The 25,921-nt window shown below is 45.7% G+C and overlaps 2 protein-coding genes across 2 annotated transcripts in view; one reads left to right on the top strand and one right to left on the bottom strand.

Moving 5' to 3' along the window:
- The window catches only part of LOC119965474 (polymeric immunoglobulin receptor-like), a 610,457-nt gene that overhangs the window by 8,538 nt on the left and 575,998 nt on the right, over nt 1-25,921 (top strand). The gene's annotated exons all lie outside the window — the stretch shown is intronic.
- Nucleotides 1-25,921, bottom strand: part of LOC119976729 (immunoglobulin alpha-2 heavy chain-like) — a 103,377-nt gene that overhangs the window by 25,494 nt on the left and 51,962 nt on the right. Inside the window, exon 3 of the mRNA XM_038817461.1 lies at nt 4,352-4,696. Within this exon, the coding sequence (XP_038673389.1) occupies nt 4,352-4,696 (345 nt within the window). The remainder of the gene's footprint in view (nt 1-4,351; nt 4,697-25,921) is intronic.

Below are 25,921 nucleotides of genomic sequence, written 5' to 3'. Positions count from 1 at the left end.
TGCTGTTCCCATTCATCGGCCGCTCTGGTGGTGCCCTGCAGTACACGACCCGGAGAGTTGTCTGCTTTGGGGTGGTCTGCTGTGCCCTCCACATCCTGGCATAGAAGCGGGTTGACGTGTTGGAGGTAGAGACGTATCATACGGCCACCTCTGAAGAGGAGGCGCTGGAACAGGAGGGGCTGGAGAACGGGCCCGGGGAGGACCCACACGAGATGGAGCACAGTCGGTGGTGGTGAGGGTCCAGCATGCCCAAAGGACCAGGGAGACCCTAATCCTCGCCCGCTTCACCTCAGGACAGAGGGGCAGCTGGATTGAGCTCCGGATTCCCCTGCGTCCTCTGGCTCTGCCAGACCTGGCAGCTCCCCACTGTGTGCACCATGGTGTCGATGCCCTGAGCGATGCCCCTCTGTGAGCGGGCCATTCTCTGCAATGCCTCAGCAATGCCCACCTGTCTCTGTGAATAGAACATGCCCTGGAGTGCCTCAGCAATGCCCACCTGTCTCTGTGAATTGAACATGCCCTGGAGTGCCTCAGCAATGCCCACCTGAGACTGGGACATGGTCCACAGCACCTGGAAAAGGGCCACCTGTGTCTGGGACATGCTGCCGAGGCTCTCAGCCACGGCCCTCACTGATATTCCAGACCAGATGGATGGGGATGGAAAAGGGGTGGGAGTGGCACTACTGAGAATATCACAGCTGTACTGCAGGAGGACCCCTCAGAGGGCTCATACAGTGCGGCAATATGGGTAGAGCTGAGGAATAGGAAGGGTGCACTTACAATGTTGGGGGTTTACTACAGGCCTCCCAGTAGCCAGCGGGAGATAGAGGAGCAGATATGTTGGCAGATTTTGGAAAGGTGTAAAAGCAACAGGGTTGTTCTGTGCGTGATTTTAACTTCCCCTATATGGACTGGGACCTCCCCTGTATGGACTGGGACTCACTTTGTGCGAGGGGTTTGGATGGGGCAGAGTTTGTAAGAAGCATCCAGGAGGGCTTCATGAAACAAAATGTAGATAGTCCAACTCAGGAATGTGCCGTACCGGACCTGGTATTGGGGAATGAGCCGCTCAGGTGGTCAAAGTTTCAGAAGGGAGAATTTCGGGAAGAGTGACCATAATTCAGTTGGTTTTGAGGTACTGTTGGATAAATGTGAGACTAGTGCTCGGGGTGAAGGCTAATTATAACAATATTAGTAGGAACTGAAGAATCTAGATAATAATAACCTTTATTAGTGTCACACAGCTATTAAGTTACTGTGAAAATCCTCGCCACTACGGCACCTGTTCGGGTAAACCGAGGGAGAATTCCGAGGGACGTATTTCTGGAATTTTGCAAGGAAACTGGAGCACCCGGAGGAAACCCAAGTAGGGGTAGGGAGAACGTGCAGACTCCGCACAGACAGTGACCCAAGCGGGGAATCAAATCTGGGTCCCAGGCACTGTTAAGCAACAGTGCTAATCAATGTGCTACCGTGCCCCCCTTGGGGCAGATGTTTGCAGGTTAATCAACATCTGGCATGAGGGAGGCTGTGATGTTCTTTGTGTTGCTGATTTCAGGATGGTTGGCGTATTGTTCACAAAAACCACAAAATAGCTTGAACTTAAACAAAGCTGTAAATTTATTCACAATAGTAACTTGTATTCGACACGTAAACAGTTGATGAATAACATTTAAACACACTCATCTACAGCTAATCTCACTATTGATATGAACTATGATCTACTCTCCCTTACACTATCTGTACTTCTGACTCTCTCTAGCTAACTCCTGTACACAATCCCACAAGGCTCAGCACTACTGCCTGAAATAGTTGTAACCGTAGCTCCCTCTAGTGGCGACTCGAGACACTTCATAAACTCTTGCAGTTCTTACAGATATGATAATACCACAGGAGGATTTAAAATGTCAGTTAATAGGAATTCAGGATTGGTTTCGGCATGTTCCTGTGAGGAAGAAACATACGGATGGCAAGTTTCGGGAACCCTGGAAATTGTGAGCCTAGTGCAAATGGAGAAGGAAGCAATTGTAAGGGCGAGAAGACTGAGAACAGACAAAGCCAGTGAGGAATAGAAGGAAAGTAGGAAGGAACTTAAAAAAGGAGTCAGGAGGGTTTAAAGGAGTCACTGACAAACAGGTTTCAAGGAAGATTCAAGGCTTTTTGTCCGGATATGCTCTCTGAATGGAGCAAAGGTCAATGGGCGGGGTCCTGAATGAGTTCATCAGCATTCATCAAAGACAAGGACTTGGTGCATGATGAGACTGGGGAAGGTTGTGCAGATAGTCAGAGTCACATTGAGATCAAAACGGAGGGAGGAGGTGATGGGCACCTTGAAAAACATTACGGTCGATACGTCCCCAGGACCGAATGAGACTTACCCCAGAATACTGAGGGAGGCAACGGAGAAATTGCTGGGGCCTTGACTGAAGTCAATGTATTCTCACAGGCTACAGGTGATGTCCCAGAGGACTGGAGTATAGCCAATTTTGCTCCTTTGTTTAAGAAGGGCAACAGGATAATCCAGGAAATTATAGACCGTTGAACCATTCGTGAATGGTAGGGGAATTATTGGAGAGGATTCACTCCCAGTTGGAAGCAAGTGGACGTATCAGCGAGGCAGCATGGTTTTGTGAAGGGGAGGTTGTGTTTCACTAACTTGATTCAGATTTTTTAAGGAATAAATGAAGATGATTGGTTAAGGGAGGGCAGTGGAAGCTGTCTACTTGGACTTCAGTAAGACCATTGACAGGTTCCCTAATCGCAGACTGGGACAGTAGGTCACGTCGCGTCAGATCAGAGGTGAGCTGGCAAGATGGGTACAGAAGTGGCTCAGTCACAGAAGACAGAGGGGAGCAGTGGAAGGGTGTTTTTCTGAATAGAAGGTTATTTGCTGTTTGGAGTACATAGAAATGATTTGGAGGAAAATGTAACTGGTCTGATTAGTAAGTTTGCAGATGACACAACTGTTGGTGGAATTGTGGATATCGATGAGGATTGTCAGAGGATACAGCAGGATGGAGATCGTTTGGAGACTTGGACAGAGAGATGGCAGATGGAGTGTAATCCAGATCAATGTGAGGTATTGCATTTTGGAAGGTCTGATATAGTTGAGAAATAAAGAGTAAAAGGCAGAATCCTGAAGAGTATTGACAGGCTGAGGGATCTGGGGATCCCTATTGGTCAGAGTCATCACTCCTGATGTGAAGTCTCCTCCCCACACAATCCATGCTCATTTCACACACACATTCTCAGCAACCGAGCCATTTCTTTGTCTCCACAATCAAACCATCCATTCGACTGACTCTTGCTGCTTGCAATTGGGAGCCACCTCCTGCCCACTGCCAGCTCCTGATCCTGCAATCAGTCTTCACTCTCACCCACAACACTGGCACTCCACTGATCAACATCATAACTGATATCTGTGTGAATGTGATGGCCACTGTCTATCCCTCCTCAGAATCTTTCACCTCTCCACTCTGTTTAACACCACTGAGCACAGGTTCCTGTTTAAAAGTCTCTGATCCACATTCCAGCCCCTGGCACTGCTCTCTCACTGTCCCACTCCTGCTGCTCACATCATCCACATTATATCAGCACCAAAGGATTTCTCCTCCAGTGTCTGAATGATCGTCTCTGCTGTGTCCCCAGGGAACCATCCCTGGCTCCCTCCTCATCCTCATTTCACCCTCAGAAACCTGGTCAACATTCCCATCTTCACCATCACTCAGATCAGTCTCTCCACCTCCTCCATTGATCCCAATGTTCTTCCCACTCTCTCCAAATGTCTGTATAACATTCGGACTCGGCTAAGACAAAGTTTCTGTGCAGCTCAGTAAACAGCCAGACGGCACTAACCTCCCCAGACACCCCCTCAGGATAAAGCCAGAGATGCACGTTAGCATTGTGGATAGCACAATCGCTTCACAGCTCCAGGGTCCCAGGTTCGATTCCGGGTGCTCCGGTTTCCTCCCACAGTCCAAAGATGTGCAGGTTAGGTGGATTGGCCATGAAAAATTGCCCTTAGTGTCCAAAAGTGCCCTTAGTGTTGGGTGGGGTTACTGGGTTATGGGGATAGGGTGGAGTTGTTGACCTTGGGTAGGGTACTCTTTCCAAGAGCCGGTGCAGACTCGATGGGCCGAATGGCCTCCTTCTGCACTGTGAATTCTATGTAAATTCTATGTGGAACTTTGGGGAATTGCTGAAGCTGAGCTCAGCTTCTTCCCCACAGTGAACCCATCAGTAAGATCACTTTACATCACCTCCTAGCTCTTCATCATCACAAACTCATCTCCAATTCGCTCATCTGGAAGAGGTTATTGCTGTGGGTAATTGGAATGAAAACTCTACTTACTGGTTACATTCAGCCGGCTTCCATTCCCATTGATCAATAGCCACACTGAGCAGTAATAGACGGCAGTGTCACTGGGCTGCACGTTGCTGATTGTCAGGATGAAGCTGTTGGAGTCGATGTCTCTGGAAGGCAGGAAACGCTCAGACAAACCTGAATACCGCTCTGTGCCATTCTGTGTACGATACAATAAAATCCACTCCCTCTGTTTCCCTGGCCGCTCCCGGTTCCAGTGAACATTGGTGTATCTCACTGTGGCGTTCTGCATGGTGCACTGTAACCGTGCAGTCTGACCCTCTGTGACATGTTCCACACTCGGAGACTGGATAAGGACTGGAGCATTCGCACCTTTCAGAGAAAAACAAAATCAGTGAGTTCAATTCTGAGCTGAAAGTTTCCTGTGAGTATTTAAAGGGACAGTCCAGGCAGTAGAAGTTCTGTGTTAAAGAGAGGAAACAGCTTCTGAGACTGATCTAGTTGTGTTAGTTTGTTAATGATTTCTATCCTGGGGGTTACTCTGTGCTGATCTCAGCAGTACAGATGTGTTGATATAATTGTGAAATGCAATATTGTTCTCACACTGTGGAACAGCTCTCTCAAACACACTGACCTCTCCCAGTTAGTGTCTAAATGAATTCCTGGGATGTGGGTGTCGCTGGCTAGGCCAGCTTTTATTACCCATCCCTAATTGCCCTGAAGGAGGCGGTGGTGAGCTGCCTTCTTGAACTGCTGCAGTCCATGGAGATTGGAGCTATCTTTACTGAACCAATAGTGGGAGAGTGTTTCTCACAATAGGAAGCAGGTTTGGGAATTAGAATGGGAAGTGTCTGCAACATTCGAACAGACAGTCAGACATTTAAAGGGACAGGACCACCCCACGGATCAACAGAATCACAGCCTATTGGGTTTGTGAAAACTGAGGCCTCTCCACAGGTTAGGGTCCGGGGGGTCAGATTGGGAGGAATGGCGTCTCTATCCCTCCATTCCTCAGGGACTGGGATCTTTACCAGCTGCCACTGCAACACGGTGGGCATGGGAGTGGGGGTAACTGAGAGAGACTGGAAATAAATCTGAGGGAGCCAAACCCTGTCCCTCCAACTGACAGTTTTAATATTGGTAAAGGGCACGGAGCCAGTGGGGGTCCCAGGAGAGGCAAACCGAGGGAAATACAGCTCAGGTAGTGAGTGAGACAGTGGATCTCTCAGGAAGGTGTAACGAATGGCACAGTGGTTAGCACTGCTGTCTGATTCCGCCAGGGACCCGGGTTCAATTCCGGCCTCAGTTGACGATGCAGTTTGTACATTCTCCCCGTGTCTGTGTGGGTTTCCTCCGGGAGCTCCGGGTTCCTCCCACAGCCCAGAGATGTGCAGGTTAGGTGGCTTGGCCATGTGCGGGGTTACCGGGATAGGACGGGGATAGGACGGGGTAGTGAGCCTGGGTGCAGTGCTCTGTCACTGCAGACTCCGATGGGCCGAATGGCCTCCTTCTGCACTGTAGGGATTCTATGATCCCTCTCCCATCCCAACTGTGGAGAGTTTGGTGATGGGAGGGAGCAGAGAATCCAGCAGGAGAGGAAAAGCCGGAAACCCACGGGTATAAAAAAGTTTGTAATTCTCCGAAAGGCGGATTAATGGCAGCTCAGTTATCCTGCTGCCTGGTGGTGTGATTGCAATTCGCATTCATTTGCATCTCATGAATACTCAATTCATCAGTAGCTCGTCAATATCCCATCAGGCCTTCCTATCGTGCATCACGCCAACGGGAAATCATGTCGGCCTCAAAATCGATTGACAAAGAGAGACATGAACGAGATGGACCTCAGTTCACTCGAGATGTTGAAAAAATGAAATGAAAAAAGAAATAAAAATCGCTTATTATCACAGTTAGGCTTCTAACGGAGTTACTGTGAAAAGCCCACAGTCTACACATTCCGGCGCCTGTTCAGGGAGGCTTATACGGAATGTAACTAACAAATCCTACCTAGCATAGTGCTGCGTCACTCCTGTTACACTCAGCACCTCTCTGCTGAAGCGACCTTTTTTGGACTGGGTGTTGTGCATTGAGAAAGGATTAGTTGGCAATCTAGTTGTGAGAGAGCCCTTGTGGAAGAGTGACCATAACATGTAGGAATTCTTTGTCAAGGTGTATAATAAGGTAATTGATTCTGAGACCAGTGTCCTGAACCTCATTAAAGGTAACTATGATGGTAGAAGGCATGAGCCTCATTCAGGATAGTATTAGTTTCGAAGAAGAGACATTCAAATTAGCAAGAAAAAACAATAGACCTGAGGATTGGGAAAAGTTTAAAATTCAGCAAAGGCTCACCAAGGGATGGATTAAGAAGGGGGAAATACAATTTGAAAGTAAACTCGTGGGGACCATAAAAACTAATTGTAAAAGTTGCTATAGGTATGTAAAGAGAAAAAGATTGATAAAAACTAATGTTGGTCCCTAATAGTGAGAAACTGGGGAATTCATAACAGGGAACCAAGAAATGGCTGAGGAACTAAATTTGTACTTTGCTTCTGTCTTCACAAAGGAAGACATGAATAATGCCCCAGAGGTTCTGAGAAACACAAATTTAATGAGGAGCTGAAAGAAATTCGTCCTTGTAAAGAAATGGTTTTGGGGAAATTAATGGGATTGAAGGCAGACAAATCTCCAAGGTCCGAAAATCGTCATCCCAGAGTACTTGAAGAAATGGCCCCAGAAAGAGTAGATCCGCTGGATCCGCAGCGCTGGTTTAGCTCAGTGGGCTAGATAGCTGGTTTGTGATTCAGCACAAGGCCAGCAGCGTGGGTTCAATTCCCATACCACCTTACCTGAGCAGGCGCCGGAAAGTGGCGACTAGGGGCTTTTCACAGTAACTTCATCCGTGTGACAATAATAGGTTATTATTATCCATTGGAGGTCATTTTTCAAAGTTATTTGGACTCTGGAATGGTTCCTACAGATTAGAGGGTGGCTAATGTAACCTCGATATTAAAAAAGGAGGTCGAGAGAAAACAGAGAAGCATTGACCAGTGACCCTAACGTCGAGAGGAGGCAAGTTGCTAGAGTCCATTATCAAGGATTTCATAGCACAGTATTTGGAAAGTAGTGGTGTAATCACATAAAGTCAGCATGGAAAATCATGCCTTACAAATCTGCTGGAATTCTTTGAAGATGTAACGAGTATGAGTTTCCCAGGGAGAACCAGTGGATGTGGTTTATTTAGACTTTTGGAAGGCTTTCAACAAGGTGTCACATAGCAGATTAATATGTAAAGTTAATGTGTCTACAGATGAATAGAAAGCTGGTTAGCAGACAGGAAGCAAAAAGTTGGCATAAATGGGCCTTTTTTTGATTGGCAGTAGTGACTAGCCGGACCCGAAATGTTCACATTATATATTAATGATTTGGATAAGGGAACTAAATGTATCATCCCCAAAGTTGGGGGGGGGGGGGTGGGAGAGTGAGCTGTGAGAGGGATACAGAGATGCTTCAACGGGATTTGGACAGGCTGAGTGAGTGGGCACATGTATGAGGCTTGAGATATGAAGTGTGAGTTAGCCTTGATAGATTGGTGAGAGTTACTTAAAAGGATGGCAGTGGATAGACAATGGCAAACATTCAAGGAACACATGGTGGTACTACAGCAACTGTTCATTCTTGGCACTAAAGCAAAATGGGTAAGAGGGCCAATCCATGGCTTAGAAAAGAAATTAGAAATAGTATCCGAAGGAAGAAGCATACAGATTAGCCAAGAAAAATAATAAGTCTGAGGATTGGAAGCAGTTTAGATTTCAGCAAAGAAGGTGTCATGTGAGAGTACCTTTAATAAATGGATGTTTAAGCAATGTCCCTTTAAGAAATGCAGCAGCTCATATTACTGAAGTGATGTCAGAGGGTGCGGGAAGCTGAGCTCACTTCTGCTTTTAGTTTCAGTTTGAGAGAGAGCAGCTGAAAAGTGCTTGGCTGGTTTGCTGTGAGCTGTTTGAAAGGTGAATGCCAGTTTTTGAGGAAAAGAGCTTGGGTGTGTCTGTGTTTTTACAGTGAGCTGGACCAGCTGTGTTCTCTGCCATGAAAGACTATCTCTGAATCATTTTGGGTGATTAAAACTCATAATAATAATGTTGTTAACCTGATGTGTTTCTGTTGTTAAAGGTGTTGGGTCTTTTGGAGGTTTGAAGGAACATTTTGAGGGATTATTTAGTGTTGTATTATTTTTGGGGTTATCTTTGATGTAAGGGGTGTTAAGTGATCCAATGTTTATTTTAAAAGTTTAAGTTGAATTCATGGAATAAACATTGTTTTGTGTTTAAAAACCCATGTGTCCATAATTGTAATACCACACCTGGCGAACAAGCCGTGTGCTTCAAAAGCAACAATCCATTCAAGGGAGAGGTTGCTTGAATTCCATGATACATTTTGGGGTTCTGAAAATGCTGCTCCCATAAAAATTGGGGGCTCGTCCAGTATAAAAGTCTATCTATTGGATTGGCTTGTGTGAACTTAAAGACAGTGAAGGAGTGTTGCTTTTCCGGTGTGGTATTTGAGTTTAAGTGTGTTGTGGACAATGGCTCTTTCAGAGGCTCAGAAGTGTTTGGGGGTGGAGAATGTCACACGCAGTACCTTATGGACAGATATAAAAAGCAGACTGTTAGATTTGGCAAAAACATTGCAGTTAACATTCCCTGACAAAATGCAAAAAGATGAGGTAATTATGGCGGTGGATAAGCATTTAAAGTTGAGATAGATTCTGACTCATTGGAAATGGCAAAAATTCAGTTGCAAATTAAACAAATGGAACATGAGAAAGAATTAAAGCAGCTTGAATACGAAAGAGAGAGAGGGGAAAAAGAAAGAGAGAGAGAGAGAGAGAGGAAAAATAAAGCGAGAGAGAACAAAAAGAAAAAGAAAGGGAGATACAGCTCAGGGAAAAAGATAAAGAGAGAGAGTTTGAACTTCTGAAAATGGCCATGAAACATGACAGTCAATTTATATTGGCAGACGTAAAGGGACACATACAGTTGGAGGAGATGGATGAGGATAGTGAGAAAGAGCATCAAAGTCGAAGGCTTGGTGGGAATCTATTTAAATATGTCCAAGCATTGCCAAGGTTTGATGAGAAGGAAGTGGAAGCATTTTTCATTTATTTTGAGGACGTAGCTAAACAAATGAAATGGCCACAGGACACGTGGGTGTTACTGATTCAAATAAAGCTGGTAGGTAGAGCTTGTGAAGTGTTTGCATCACTATCGGAGGAGGTGTCTGGAACGTATGAGGAGGTGAAGAAATCCATCTTAAGTGCATATGAGCTAGTGCCTGAAGCTTACAGACAAAGGTTTAGAAATTTAAGGAAAGAATTTGGTCAAACATACATGGAGTTTGAAAGGCTCAAACAGAGTAACTTTGATAGTTGGATAAGGTGGAAATAGACCAAACGTATGAAGCACTCAGAGAAATTATACTTTTGGAGGAGTTTAAAAATTCAATTCATGATGTAGTGAGAACTCATGTGGAAGAGCAGAGGGTTAAAACTGAGAGATTAGCAGCAGAAATGGCAGATGATTATGAATTAGTTCATAAATCAAAGCTTGGTTTCCAACATCAGTTTCAGCCGGTGAGGGAAAGAAACTGGGGACATGAGAAATACTCAAGTGGTAACGGTAAAGGTGATCTGATGGGAGACAATAAAGAGAGTGTACCTCAGATTTTAAAAAAAATCCAGGAGGGTGGAAAAGAAATGAAATGTTTTCACTGTAATAAACTAGGCCATGTAAAGCCACAGTGTTGGTGTTTGAAGAAAAGCACTGGGAAGGCTGATGTGATAAAACAGGATAAGACAGTGGAATTTATTAGAGTGGTAAAGGAAAGCCCAAGGGGAGCGAAGGAGGTGCAATCGATTGTACAGCCTGTTCAAGAAGTAATTGTTAAGAAGGTGTCAGATGTCTTTAAAGAATTTACTTGTGTGGATAAAGTTTACTCATGTGTATCAGGAGTAGCAGGTAAAGAAGTCACAATTTTAAGAGATACAGGGGTTCGTCAATCTTTAATGGTAGGAGATGAGGAATCATGTAGTTTGGGAAGAATATTGCCAGAAAAGGCGGTGATTTGTGGAATTCAGGGTGAGAGGAGTAGCGTTCCATTATATAAGGTAAGGCTGGCTTCAGATTCTCAGCCGGAGCAGTGTCCAGGGGGCTGTCGGGAAGATAAGTTTAACCTTTAAAAACTTACATTGCAGAAGAAGCGGCCTTCAGATTTTTGGCGGGAGCAGGGTCCAGGGACCTGTCGGGAAGGTAAGTGTAAACATTAAAAACTTACCTTTAGAGCTGCAGGAAGTCGGCCGTGGGGATTTCTGGGAAGATTTGTTAGTACCTGTATATAAGTTGGGCGGCTGCTAAACTCGAGACACTACACTTGTCGTGTCCCCCACCCTTCCATCTCCTCTAACCTAAGGGGTTGAGTGAATAACAGGTAAACTCTTCCTTTCTTTTTCTTGTTTTATCGAGAGGGGATGGCAGGGAAGGCAGTGCAATGTTCCTCCTGCAGAATGTTTGAGGTGAGGGACGCCGTCAGTGTCCCTGCTAATTCCATCTGTGGGAAGGGCACCCATCTCCAGCTCCTCAGAAACCGTGTTAGGGAATTGGAGCTGGAACTAGATGAATTTCGGATGATTCAGGAGGCAGATGTGGTCATAGATAGAAGCTTCAGGGATGTAGTTACTCTGAAGAATAAAGATAGATGGGTGACGGTGAGAGGGGCTGGGAGGAAGCAGACAGTATAGGGATCCCTTGTGGTCGTTCCCCTTAGTAACAAGTATACCACTTTGGATAATGTTGGGGGACGACTATCCAGGGGTAAGCCATGGGGTACAGGTCTCTGGCACAGAGTCTGTCCCTGTTGCTCAGAAGGGAAGCGGGTGGGTGAGGAGTAGAGCAATAGTCATTGGAGACTCCATAGTTAGGGGGATAGATAGGAGATTATGTGGGAATGAGAGAGACTCGCGGTTGGTGTGTTGCCTCCCAGGTGCCAGAGTCCGCGAAGACTCGGATCGTGTTTTCGGGATCCTTCAGGGGGAGGGGGAGCAGCCCCAAGTCGTGGTCCACATAGGCACCAACAACATAGGTCAGAAAAGGGATAGGGATGTAAGGCAGGAATTCAGGGAGTTAGGGTGGAAACTTGGATCCAGGACAAACAGAGTTATTATCTCTGGGTTGTTACCCATGCCACGTGCTAGCGAGACGAGGAATAGGGAGAGAGAGCAGTTGAACACGTGGCTACAGGGATGGTGCAGGAGGGAGGGTTTCAGATTCCTGGATAATTGGGGCTCATTCTGGGGTAGGTGGGACCTCTACAAACAGGATGGTCTACACCTGCACCAGAGGGGTACAAATATCCTGGGGGGTAAATTTGCTCATGCTCTTCAGGTGGGTTTAAACTAGTTCAGCAGGGGATTGGGAACCTGAATTGTAGCTCCAGTATACAGGACGTTGAGAATAGTGAGGTCATGAGTAAGGTTTCAAAGCTGCAGGAGTGTACTGCAGGCAGGAAGTTGGTTTAAAGTGTGTCTACTTCAATGCCAGGAGCATCTGGAATAAGGTGGGTGAACTTGCGGCATGGGTTAGTACCTGGGACTTCGATGTTGTGGCCATTTCGGAGACATGGATAGAGCAGGGACAGGAACGGTTGTTGCAGGTGTCAGGGTTTAGATATTTCAATAAGCTCAGGGAAGGTGGTGAAAGAGGGGGAAGGGTGGCATTGTTAGTCAAGGACAGTATTACGGTGGCTGAGAGGACATTTGATGAGGACTCGTCTACTGAGGTAGTATGGGCTGAGGTTAGAAACAGGAAAGGAGAGGTCACCCTGTTAGGGGTTTTCTATAGGCCTCCGAAAAGTTCCAGAGATGTAGAGGAAAGGATTGCAAAGATGATTCTGGATAGGAGCGAAAGTAACAGGGTAGTTGTTATGGGGGACTTTAACTTTACAAATATTGACTGGAAACGCTCTAGTTCGAGTACTTTAGATGGGTCCGATTTTGTCCAATGTGTGCAGGAGGGCTTCTTGACACAGTATGTAGATAGGTCAACGAGAGGTGAGGCCATATTGGATTTGGTGCTGGGTAATGAACCAGGACAGGTGTTAGATATGGAGGGAGGTGAGCACTTTGGTGATAGTGACCACAATTCGATTACGTTTACCTTAGTGATGGAAAGGGATAGGTATATACCACAGGGCAAGAGTTATATCTGGGGGAAAGGCAATTATGATGCAATGAGGCAAGACTTAGGATGCATCGGCTGGGGAGGGAAACTGCAGGGGATGGGCACAATGGAAATGTGGAGCTTGTTCAAGGAACAGCTACTGCATGTCCTTGATAAGTATGTACCTGTCAGGCAGGGAGGAAGTGGTTGAGTGAGGGAACCGTGGTTTACTAAAGCAGTTGAAACACTTGTCAAGAGGAAGAAGGAGGTTTATGCAAAAATGAGACATGAAGGTTCAGTTAGGGCGCTTGAGAGTTACAAGTTAGCTAGGAAGGACCTAAAGAGACAGCTAAGAAGAGCCAGGAGGAGACATGAGAATTCTTTGGCAGGTAGGATGAAGGATAACCCTAATGCTTTCTATAGATATGTCAGGAATAAAGAATGACTAGGGTAAGAGTAGGGCCAGTCAAGGACAGCAGTGGGAAGTTGTGCGTGGAGTCCGAGGAGATAGAAGAGGTGCTAAATGGATATTTGTCGTCAGTATTCACACAGGCAAAAGACAATGTTGTTGAGGAGAATATTGAGATACAGGTTACAAGACTAAAAGGGCTTGAGGTTCATAAGGAGGAGGTGTTAGCAATTCTGGAAAGTGTGAAAATAGATAAGTCCCCTGGTTCGGATGGGATTTATCTTAGGATTCTCTGGGAAGCTAGGGAGGAGATTGCTGTGCCTTTGGCTTTGACCTTTATGTCATCATTGTCTACAGGATTGTTGACAGAAGACTGGAGGATAGCAAACGTTGTCCCCTTGTTCAAGAAAGGGAGTAGAGACAACCCCGGTAACTATAGACCAGTGAGCCTTACTTCTGTTGTGGGCAAAGTCCTGGAAAGGTTTATAAGAGATAGGATGTATAATCATCTGAAAAGGAATAATTTGATTAGACATAGTCAACACGGTTTTGTGAAGGGTAGGTCGTGCCTCACAAACCTTATTGAGTTGTTTGAGAAGGTGACCAAACAGGTGGACGAGGGTAAAGCAGTTGATGTGGTGTATATGGATTTCAGTAAAGCGTTTGTTAAGGATCCCCACATAGGCTATTCCAGAAAATACGGAGGCATGGGATTCAGGGTGATTTAGCGGTTTGGATCAGAAATTGGCTCGCTGTAAGAAGACAGAGGGTGGTGGTTGATGGGAAATGTTCAGCCTGGAGTTTAATGCAGAAAAGTGTGAGGTGATTCATTTTGGAAAGAATAACAGGAAGACAGAATACTGGGCTAATGGTAAGATTCTTGGTGGTCTGGATGAGCAGAGAGACCTCGGTGTCCATGTACTTAGATCCCTGAAAGTTGCCACTAAGGTTGAGAGGGTTGTGAAGAAGGCCTATGGTGTGTTGGCCTTCATTGGTAGAGGGATTGAGTTTCAGAGCCATGAGGTCATGTTGCAGCTGTCCAAAACTCTGGTGCGGCCGCAATTGGAGTATTGCAAGCAATTCTGGTCGCCGCATTATAGGAAGGATGTGGAAGCTTTGGAAAGTGTGCAGAGGAGATTTACCAGGATGTTGCTTGGTATGGAGGGAAGATCTTACGAGGGAAAACTGAGGGATTTAGGCTGTTTTCGTTAGAGAGAAGAAGGTTAAGAGATGACTTAATTGAGGCCTACAAGATGAGCAGAGAATTAGATAGGGTGGACAGTGAGAGACTTTTTCCTCGGATGGTGATGTCTAGCACGAGGGGACATAGCTTTAAATTGAGGGTAGATAGATATAGGACAGATGTCAGGGGTAGGTTCGTTACTCAGAGAGTAGTAAGGGCGTAGAATGCCCTGCCTGCAACAGTAGTGGAATCGCCAAGTCTAAGGGCATTCAAATGGTTATTGGATAAACTTATGGATGATAAGGGAATAGTGTCCATGGGCTTTAGAGTGGTTTCATTGGTTGGCGCAACATCGAGGGGCGAAGGGCCTGTACTGCTCTGTAATGTTCAATGTTCTATGTTTTATGTTCTATGTTCTAGTCTAGTGAAGAGTGGTGAAGTGGTAGTATGAGTAATAGACAAACTATCTTGTCCAGCAATACAGTTTATCTTGCGTAATGACATAGCTGGATCACAGGTGGGAGTGATGCCTACTGGGGTTGATAAGCCAGTGGAAAATCAGACAACTGAAGTCCTGAAGGACGAATATCCTGGGATTTTTCGGGATTGTGTAGTAACAAGGTCGCAAAGTCACAGGTTAAGACAAGAGGACAAATCAAAGAGTGAAGATGAAGTTGAAATGCAATTATCAGAAACGATTTTTGATCAGATGGTTGAAAAAGAACAAGAACAGGTGGAGGATGAGGCAGATATTTTTAGTTCAGGAAAATTGGCGGAGTTACAACAGAAAGATGTAGAAATAAACCGGATGTATCAGAAAGCATACATGGAAGAGGAATCGGGCTGTATACCAGAATGTTATTACCGTAAAACTGATGTCTTGATGAGAAAATGGAGACCTTTACACATGCAGGCGGATGAAAAGTGGGCAGAAGTTCATCAAGTAGAATTGCCGGTAGGGTATAGAAAGGAGGTGTTGCGAGTTGCACATGAGGTACCAGTGGGAGGTCATTTGGAAATAAGGAAAACTCAAGCTAAAATCCAGAAACATTTTTATTGGCCTGGACTACATAAAAATGTAGTTAGATTTTGTAAATCATGTCACACATGTCAAGTGATGGGGAAACCTCAATCAGTGATAAAACCAGTGCCCTTAATACCCATTCCAGCATTCGAGGAACCTTTTACAAGGTCAAAATTGATTGCGTCGGACTGCTTGCTAAAACAAAAAGTGGGGATCAATATCTTTTGGCTATAATGGATGTGTGTACAGTCGTCCCCCATTATAACCCGGGTGTTGGGGTCCAAGACAGCCACCCGCATTACATCCGAGCCGCGGATATCCACGATGGGGGTTTTTTAATTTAAACATTTCAGGGTTATTGGTAGACAGCCTCCCATAAGCCCCCCCCCCGCCGTATATCGCAGACTGTTCGAAGCGGAGCAGAGACCACAGGGCAAGTGACTGCAGATCCACACGGTTATTGAGACAGGCACACTTTCCTGGGCAGTGACTAATGTAAATGTGTCGTTTAGATGTCAACATCCAAGCTTTAAAACTGAGCCCACTCCCCAATGCCCGCGAGTAAGGGTTCCCCTTCCTGAATGCAGCCCATCACTCTCGCTGCTGTCAGCAATCCAGCCACCCGCAGTTAACTGACAATTGGTGAAGGATTAACTTTGCAAACTTTTACATTTAGCAACTTTCTGGGCAGGCTTGTTTGCTAAAAATAATCCGCTCCCCGACTGGAAACCTGAAGTTGCCCCAGCTCTGTCCCCTTATCCCAGTGCAAGTAAGTTTCGAGTAAGTTGGGGTCCATAAGCCCCCCCGCCGTATATCGCGAACCGCGGTATTGCGGAGCACGGTATAACGGGGGACTACTGTACTAGGTTTCCAGAGGCCTTTCAGTACATAATATTACAGCTAAAAAGATTGTGGAGGAGTTACTTAAATTCTTTAGATATGGACTATCCACAGAAATGCAATCGGATCAAGGATCAAATTTTACCTCATAGTTATTCAAAGAAGTTATGGATAGCTTCGGAATAAAATAATTTAAATCAACTGCGTACCACCCAGATTCGCAGGGAGCATTAGAAAGGTGGCATCAGACATTAAAGACAATGTTGAGGGTGTATTGTCACAATTATCCAGAGGATTGGGATAAAGGAATTCCATTCGTATTGTTTGTAATTAAGGATGCACCGAATGAGTCAACCAAATTTAGTCCTTTTGAACTAATTTTTGGTAATGAGGTAAGAGGACTTAAATTGAATAAGGAAAAATTGGTGGATGAAAAATCGGAAATTACATTATTGGATTATGTGTCAAATTTTAGGGAACGATTAAAATAGAACAGTTGAATTGGATAGACAACATTTCAAAGGTGCACAAAATGTGACGAAATGGATAGCAGAAAATAAATCCAAAGTTTGTCGTTTTGCGAGTGGAGATAAAGTTTTTGTGTTGTTACCAGTGATAGGTGAACTTTTAAAAGCTAGGTTTTGTGGATCTTATCAGATTGAAAGAAAATTAAGTGAGGCGAACTGTGTGGTAAAAACACCAGATAGAAGGAAGAATCACCGAGTGTGTCGTGTGAATATGCTTAAAAGGTACTATGAGAGGGAAGGAGAGAAAAAGGAGGAGGTTTTAATGATTCTAACACAAAGTGACGAACCAAATCCAGATGACTGAATTTGACACACCTCAAATTAAATTGGAAAATGAGGATGTTCTTAAAAATTGGGATACATTGTTGAGTTATGTTTCAGATGAAAAACAAACTGACCTGAAAGAGTTATTGATATCACATGGGCAAGTTTGCGGAGATAAATTGGGAAATACTAAATACACTATACATGATGTAGATGTGGGAAATGCTGTTCCAATCAAACAACATCCATACAGACGTAACCCTTTAAAATTGGAACAGGTTAACAAAGAGATTGAGAGTATGTTTAAAAATGGCATAATTGAAGTGGGTTGCAGCCAATGGAGCTCACCCATAGTGATGGTACCAAAACCAGACGGTATCCAACGGTTGTGTGTGGACTATAGAAGTGTTAATGCAGTGACAAGAACGGACTCTTATCCTAGCCCACATTAGGAGGATTGCATTGAGAAAGTGGGACAATCAGCTTTTATTTCCAAATTGGATTTACTTAAAGGTTACTGGCAGGTACCTTTATCTGAAAGGGCGAAGAAGATTTCAGCTTCTGTGACTGCAGATGGTATATACCAATTCAAAGTTATGCCATTTGGCATGAATAATGCCCCAGCCACATTTCAACGGTTAACTAACAAAGTCATTTCAGGATTACCCAATTGTGCTGTATACATTGACGATCTGGTAATTTTCAGCCAGAAATGGAAAGAACATTTAAAACATCTGATGGAATTATTTGCTCGACTTCAGGAGGTGGGTTTGGTGATAAACCTAGCCAAAAGTGAATTTGGAAAGGCCCAAGTCACTTTCCTTGACCATACAATCAGACAGGGTCGAATGGTCCCACGGGATGTGAAAACAAAAGTTATTGTGGAGTTTCCGATACCCTCGACATGATGGGAAATAATGCAATTTCTTGGTCTGAGTGGATTTTACCGGAAATGTGTCCCCAATTTTAGCAGCGTTGTCGCTCCACTGACTGACTTGCTCAAGAAGCGTAACAAATTCTAGTGGACAACGGAGTGTCAACAGGCATTTGACAGCCTGAAGACTGTGTTAGCCACTGCTCCTGTGTTAGCCATCCCAAATTATACCAAACCATTCAAAGTGGCTGTTGATGTGAGTGATGTGGGGGTAGGTGCGGTGCTTCTACAGGATGACGATGAAGGGCTAGAGCGGCCTATTGGTTATTTTTCAAAGAAATTGAATTCTCACCAGAAAAAGTATTCAACGATTGAGATGGAGACTTTGAGCTTGGTGCTGGCTTTGCAACATTTTCACATTTATGTGACCAGCAAACCGTCTGACATCATTATATATACTGATCATAAGGTGCTAACAGTTTTGGAGCGATTCCGGTATAACAATGCAAGGCTGTTTCACAGGAGTTTACTGTTCCAGCCATTTCATTTAAAAATAGTACATGTGGCAGGGCGATAAATTGTGATCGCTGATGTTTTGTCACGAATGTGATGAACGGAAGCAATTTCAGTTGGAGGAAGAAGAAGGGAAAAAAAATGGACTATATTATTACACCTATTTGCGTGTGTTATCTTTTGAAATGTAAAGTGTATTTACTGTGTGCATTTCTTAAAGGATGGTGAAAAGGTGAAAAATGAAACCATCTTGAAGTTGATGGGTTTTTTTTTCTTGGGGGGAGGTGTCATGTGAGGTGTCATTTAAGAAATGGGTGTTTAGGAAATGTACTTTAAGAAATTGAGCTAATCATGTTACTGGAGTGATGTCAGAGTGTGGGTGGAGCTGAACATAGAACTTAGAACATTACAGCGCAGTACAGGCCCTTCAGCCCTCGATGTTGCGCCGACCTATGAAACCACTCTAAAGCCCGTCTACACTATTCCCTTATCGTCCATATGTCTATCCAATGACCATTTGAATGCCCTTAGTGTTGGCGGGTCAACTACTGTTTCAGGGAGGTCATTCCCCGCCCTTACTACTCTCTGAGTAAAGAACCTACCTCTGACATCTGTCCTATATCTATCTCCCCTCAATTTAAAGCTATGTCCCCTCGTGCTAGACATCACCATCCGAGGAAAAAGGCTCTCATTGTCCACCCTATCTAATCCTCTGATCATCTTGTATGCCTCAATTAAGTCACCTCTTAACCTTCTTCTCTCTAACGAAAACAGCCTCAAGTCCCTCAGCCTTTCCTCATAAGGGCCGGGATTCTCCCCTACCTGGCGGGGCGGGGGGGGGCCCGGCGTAGCGGAGTGGCGCCAACCACTCTGGCGTCGGGCCTCCCCAAAGCTGCGGAATTCTCCAAACGTTTAGGGGCTAGGCCCGCGCCGGAGTGGTTTCCGCTATGCCGACCGATGCCAAAACCGGCGCCAACGGCCTTTGGCGCTACGCCGCCCGGCGTCGGGGATGGCCGAAAGGCCTTCGCCAGTCCGCGCATGCGCCGTGCGTCAGTGGCCGCTGACATCACCACCGGCGCATGTGCGGTAGGGGGGGTCACTTCCGCGTCCGCCGTGGTGGCGGCCGTGGCGGCGGCAGAAGAAAAAGAGAGCCCCCACGGCACTGGCTCGCCGGCCGATCGGTGGGCCCCGATCGCGGGCCAGGCCACCGTGGAGGCATCCCCCGGGGTCCGAACGCCCCGCGCCCCCCCAGGAACCCGGAGGCCAGCTCACGCCGCCAATCCCGCCGGTAACAGATTGGTTTAAACCATGTCGGCGGGATTGGCCTGTCAGCGGCGGGACTTCGGCCTATCGCAGGCTGGAGAATCGCCATGTGGGGCACGCGATATGCGCCGTGGGGCACGCCGATCGGCGGGGCGTGATTCTCGCTCCCGCCGATTTCCGGGTGGCGGAGAATTCCGGCCACGGCGGGTGCGGGATTTACACCGGCCACGGGCGATTCCCCGATCCTGCGGGGGGTCGGAGAATTCCGCCCCAGATCTTCACTCCATATCAGGCAACATTCTGGTAAATCTCCTCTGCACCATTTCTAATGCTTCCACTTCCTTCCTATAGTCCGGCGACCAGAATTGCACGCAATACTCCAACTGCGGCCACACCAGAGTTTTGTACAGCTGCAACATGACCTCATGGCTCCGAAACTCAATCCCTCTACCAATAAAAGCTAACACACCGTACGCCTTCTTAACAACCCTCTCAACCTGGGTGGCAACTTTCAGGGTTCTATGTACATGGAAACCGAGATCTCTCTGCTCATCCACACTACCAAGAATCTTACCATTAGCCCAGTACTCTGTCTTCCTGTTATTCCTTCCAAAATGAATCACCTCACACTTTTCTGCATTAAACTCCATTTGCCACCTGTCAGCCCAGCTCTTCAGCTTATCTATGTCCCTCTGTAACTTGTAACATCCTTCTGCACTGCCCACAACTCTACCGACTTTAGTGTCATTTGGAAATTTACTCACCCATCCTTCTACGCCCTCCTCCAGGTCATTTATAAAAATGACAAAAAACAGTGGCCCCAAAACAGATCCTTGTCGTACAGCACTAGTATGGACTCCAATCTGAACATTTCCCATCAACCACCACCCTTTGTCTTCTTCCAGCTAGCCAATTTCTGATCCAAACTGCTGCATCACCTTGAATCCCATGCCTCCGTATTTTCTGCAATAGCCTACCGTGAGAAACCTTATCAAACGCTTTACTGAAATCCGTATACACCACATCAACTGCTTTACCCTCATCCACCTGTTTGGTCACCTTCTCAAAGAACTCAATCAGGTTAGTGAGGCACGACCTACCCTTCACAAAACTGTGTTGACTATCTCTAATCAAATTATTCCTTTCCAGATGATTATACATCCTATCTCTTATAAACCTTTCCATGACTTTGCCCACAACAGAAGTAAGGTTCACTGGTCTGTAGTAACCAGGGTTGTCTCTACTCCCCGTCTTGAACAAGGGGACATTTGCTATCCTCCAGTCTTCTGGCACTATTCCTGTAGACAAAGATGACTTAAAGATCAAAGCCAATGGCTCAACAATCTCCTCCCTAGCTTCCCAGAGTATCCTAGGATAAATCCCATCCAGCCTAGGGGATTTATCTATTTTCACACTTACCAGAATTGCTAACACCTCCTCCTTATGAACCTCAAGCCCTTCTAGTCTAGTAGCCTGAATCTCAGTATTCTCCTCGACAACATTGTCTTTTTCTTGTGTGAATACTGACGACAAATATTCATTAGCACCTCTCCTATCTCCTCGGACTCCACGCACAACTTCCCACTACTGTCCTTGACTGGCCCTACTCTTACTCTAGTCATTCTTTTATTCCTGACATATCTATAGAAAGCATTAGGGTTATCCTTGATCCTACCTGCCAAAGACTTCTCATGTCCCCTCCTGGCTCTTCTCAGCTCTCTCTTTAGAGCCTTCCTAGCTAACATGTAACTCTCAAGCGTTCTAACTGAAACTTCACGTCTCATATCTTTACATAAGCCTCCTTCTTCCTCTTGACAAGTGTTTCAACTGCTTTAGTAAACCACGGTTCCCTCGCTCGACCACTTCCTCCCTGCCTGACAGGTACATACTTATCAAGGACACGCAGCAGCTGTTCCTTGAACAAGCTCCACATTTCCATTGTGCGCATCCCCTGCAGTTTTCCTCTCCAGCCGATGCATCCTAAGTCTTGCCTCATCACATCATGATTGCCTTTCTCCCAGATATAACTCTTGCCCTGTGGTATATACCTATCCCTTTCCATCACTAAAGTAAACGTAATCGAATTGTGGTCACTATCACCAAAGTGCTCACCTACCTCCAAATCTAACACCTATCCTGGTTCATTACTCAGTACCAAATCCAATACGGCCTCGCCTCTCGTTGGCCTATCTACATACTGCGTCAGGAAACACTCCTGCCCACATTGGACAAAAACGGAACCAACTAAAGTATTCGAACTATAGGGTTTCCAGTCAATATTTGGAAAGTTAAAGTCCCCCATAACAACTACCCTGTTGCTTTGGCTCCGATCCAGAATCATCTTTGCAATCCTTTCCTCTACATCTCTGGATCTTTTTGGAGGCCTATAGAAAAACCTCTCCTTTCCTGTTTCTAACCTCAGCCCATACTACCTCAATAGACGAGTCCTCATCAAACTTCCTTTCTGCCACCGTAATACTGTCCTTGACTAACAATGCCACCCCTCCCCCTCTCTTACCACCTTCCCTGAGCTTACTGAAATATCTAAACCCAGGCACCTGCAACAACCATTCCTGTCCCTGCTCTATCCATGTCTCCGAAATGGCCACAACATCGAAGTCCCAGGTACCAACCAATGCCGAAAGTTCACCCACCTTATTCCGGATGCTCCTGGCATTGAAGAAGACACACTTTAAACCACCTTCCTGCCTGCCGGTATACTCCTGCAACTTTGAAACCTTACTCATGAACTCACTACTCTCAATCTCCTGTATACTGGAGCTACAATTCAGGTTCCCAATCCCCTGCTGAACTAGTTTAATCCCTCCAGAAGAGAATTCGCAAATTTCCCCCCCAGGATATTGGTACCCCTCTGGTCCAGGTGTAGACCATCCTGAGCTCTACTTCTGCTTTTTTAGTTTCATTTTGAGAAAGAGCTTGGGTGTGTTTGTGTTTATCAATGAGCCGCTCTGCTATTGTGATCCGCCATCCAAAGACTATCTATGTATCATTTGGTGAACTCATAATTGTAAAAAAGGTCTCAATATAGAATGTAAACCTAATGTAATCCTGTTTGAAGGTTTGTTAAGTCTTTTTGGGTCCAAAAGGACAGCATACAGGTTACTTAGTGTTGCATTCTTTGGGGGGTGTATTTGATTTACTGGTTGCTAAGATATTCACTGTTTGTTTTAAAAAGGTTAACTTGAGGTCATAGAATAAACATGGTTTTGTTTTAAAAACCACTGGTCCATTTTCTGCTGTACCACACCTGTAGAGTGGGCCGTGTGCTCCCCATACCACAATCTATTAAAAGTTGTGGGTCAGGTGAACTCCATGATACACTTTGGGGTTCTCTAAACCCTGGCCCATAACAACTTGAATTACATAACATTTTAACAGATCTAAAAGTGGATAAATCCCTGGGGCCAGATAAGATGTATTCCAGGTTGCTGTGGGAGAGAAGGGAGGAGATTTCAGCCGCTTTTACAAACAGTTTCAATCATCTCTGGGCACAAGAGGACCGGAGGACAGTTAATGTGGGACAATTATTCAGGAAGGGAAGTGAGGACGTACCAGGAAATTACAGGCCCGTGAGCCTAACTTCAGGGGGAGGGGAACTACTGGAAAAGATTCTGAGGGACAGAATTAAGCTCCGCTTGGCGCGTCAAGGGCTAATCAAGGATGGTCAGCATGGTTTTGTCAAAGGGAGAACGAGGCGGGGATTCTTCCCTGGCTGACGCTGAAATCGCAAAACGCAATTCGGCAGAAAATTGGTTCCATCGCCAGGATCGCAGCGGGTGCCAATTTGACGCTAAATCGCAAATCTCCATCACCATGACAACGGCATTAATGCGGTCCGGAACGCATGTACAGTAAACGCTGTTTGATGTCATGAGCGGGTCTGACCCGGTATTCTCATTGGCCTCGGAATGGTCGGACCCTGGGAAGTAGAGAGGATCAAAGGGGCCTTGGTGTGCAGGTTCACAGATCTCAGAAGGCAGCAGGAAAGGTTGGTAAGGAGGTTAAGAAGGACAATGGGATTCTTGTCTTTATTAACCGAGGCATTGAATAGAAGAGCAGGAGGGTTGTGCTGGATCTGTATAAACGCTGGTTAGGCCCCAGCTGGAGTACTGTGTGCAGTTCTGGACATCACACTATAGAAAGGAAGTGATTGCGCTGGAGAGGGTGCAGAGGAGATTCACCAGGATGGTGCCTGGGCTGGAGCGTTTCAGCTACCAACAGAGATTGGATAGGCTGGGGTAGTTTTCCCTGGAGCAGAGAGGCTGAGCGGGAACCTGACTGAGGTGAATTAAATTGTGAAGAACAAAGATAGGGTGGAAAGGAAGGTACTTGAAATGAAATGAAATGAAACAAAATGAAAATCGCTTATTGTCAGAAGTAGGCTTCAAATGAAGTTACTGTGAAAAGCCCCTAGTCACCACATTCCGGCGCCTGTTTGGGGAGGCTGGTATGGGAATTGAACCTGACCTGTCTTTCGATTTAGCCCAGTGTGTTAAACCAGCCCCTTTTCCCTAAGCGGAGGGGTCAGTAATCAAGGGGCACAGGTTTAAGATAAGGGGTAGGAGTCTAGTGGAGATGTGAGGAAAAGCATTTTCACTCTGAGGGTGGTGGGAATCTGGAACTCGCTGCCTGAGAGGGTGGTAGAGGCAGGAACCCTCATTACCTTTCAAAAAGTATTTAGATCAGCAGTTGAAATGCCGCAGATACAAGGCTACGGTCCAAGGGCTGGAAAACGGGATTAGACAGGGAGGTGATGGGTGGCAGGGGTGTGATGGGCCGAAGGGCCTGTTTCTGTGCTGCAAAACTCGATGAGAATGAATTCAAACTGTACAGACAGATTTTCAGGCAGCAGGAGATAGTTCCTGACAGGGAAGTTCAAATCCTGTCATTAGTGAAGTTGAGACATGAGGGAGCTTGTAGATCAACACTGACGCTAAATAGTGATGATGTGGAGATGCCGGCGTTGGACTGGGGTGAGCACAGTAAGAAGTCTTACAACACCAGGTTAAAGTCCAACAGGTTTGTTTCAAACACTAGCTTTCGGAGCACTGCTCCTTCGTCAGGTGAATGAGGAATGAGGAAGGTGCAGTGCTCCGAAAGCTAGTGTTTGAAACAAACATGTTGAACTTTAACCTGGTGTTGTCAGACTTCTTACGGTAAATAGTGAGGCAGCAGTTCACCAAAATAGATTCAGAAATCTGTAACGAGGAGACACAAGACGAGAATAAAAAAAGAGCAGCACTGAACAGTGAAGGGTGGGTCCTGAGAGGGGACCCCCTTAAAACCGGATAGCTAGGATAACACTAGAATAGTTCTACATCAGTTGAGTTTATTGAGGATTGAGACTAATGATAGAAAGGATACCCAGCAATCATTATTAACCATTAAACATGTATTTTTAGAGCATAACAATAACAAGCATTCAAACTCTTGCTAAAAGCAGCAGCCGCAGTGCATGATGGGATTTATGCTGACTAACTTGCCCATGTTGTTAAGACAAACAGAATTAGACAGAGATAGTGTGGTTAGCAACTAACTGACCCAGTCACCACAGTCAGCTGAGTGAGCATTTCTTATCAGTGGCCCCAGAATCATGTCTCAGACAATCCATGGTACAAAGAGGAACCAACTTCAACATCCTGCCCCTAGATGAAGAATGCGGTGGGCAGGAACTGGCTGAGATAAGCAACATGGGGATGGGAGATAAACAAGACATAATGGATAAAGAATCCTGCTAAATAAAAGGTGGCAGAATGGGGTTAAACAATGAGCTGATCACACAGTCATCATGCTGCTTAAAGTAAACTTCATTGGTCAGTATAAAATTGACAGCTCCAGGGAGTGTATCAAGTCCAACTGGAAATTGTATAACTGGGGCGCCTGCACCAGTGGAAAGTGGGGTGGTTTTGGCATTTATCCAAATCACTCTCCCGTGTACATTGACCAAGCTTGGAAAATAAAGCCGTCTTAATGAGAGTTGATGCAGGTCTTTGTGTTCAGCCAATCTGTAACTAAGAGGGAGGAACCCCACGTAAAAGCCAGCTCAGTACTCAGTCCTTGAAAGCGCTCCGACAAACACAAAGTGAATGAACACAGAATTAGAACTGTTAATATAAATGAGCTGACTTTGTGGGAAGAGGCAGCAACGGGAAAGGAAAATGTTCTGATGGAACTCAACAACTTTGATAATCTCCGGTGGAGCTGGAAGGGCAGAGAAAGCGGCAACAATTAAACCGTTTGACAGAAAACAAGATGAAAGTCGGAGCTCTGGAGGAGGGAAAGAGAATGAGCTGCTCTGAGACACAGTGGGCGTCTCCAGATAAAGGAAGAAGAATTGGACAAGAGGCTGTGGCTTTCTCACTGAACTGTGAAGTAAACCATCTTGGACATTACAACCTGGAATTCACTTGCTGTTGGGAGGAGGTTCTGGTGAAACGGGTGATTTTGTGGTTTCTACGATGTGGTTTGC

Source organism: Scyliorhinus canicula, chromosome 1 (assembly GCF_902713615.1).
Source record: "Scyliorhinus canicula chromosome 1, sScyCan1.1, whole genome shotgun sequence".
NCBI lineage: Eukaryota > Metazoa > Chordata > Chondrichthyes > Carcharhiniformes > Scyliorhinidae > Scyliorhinus > Scyliorhinus canicula.
The sequence above is the reverse complement of the archived record's forward strand: the minus strand, read 5'-3'. Positions and strand labels throughout refer to the sequence as shown.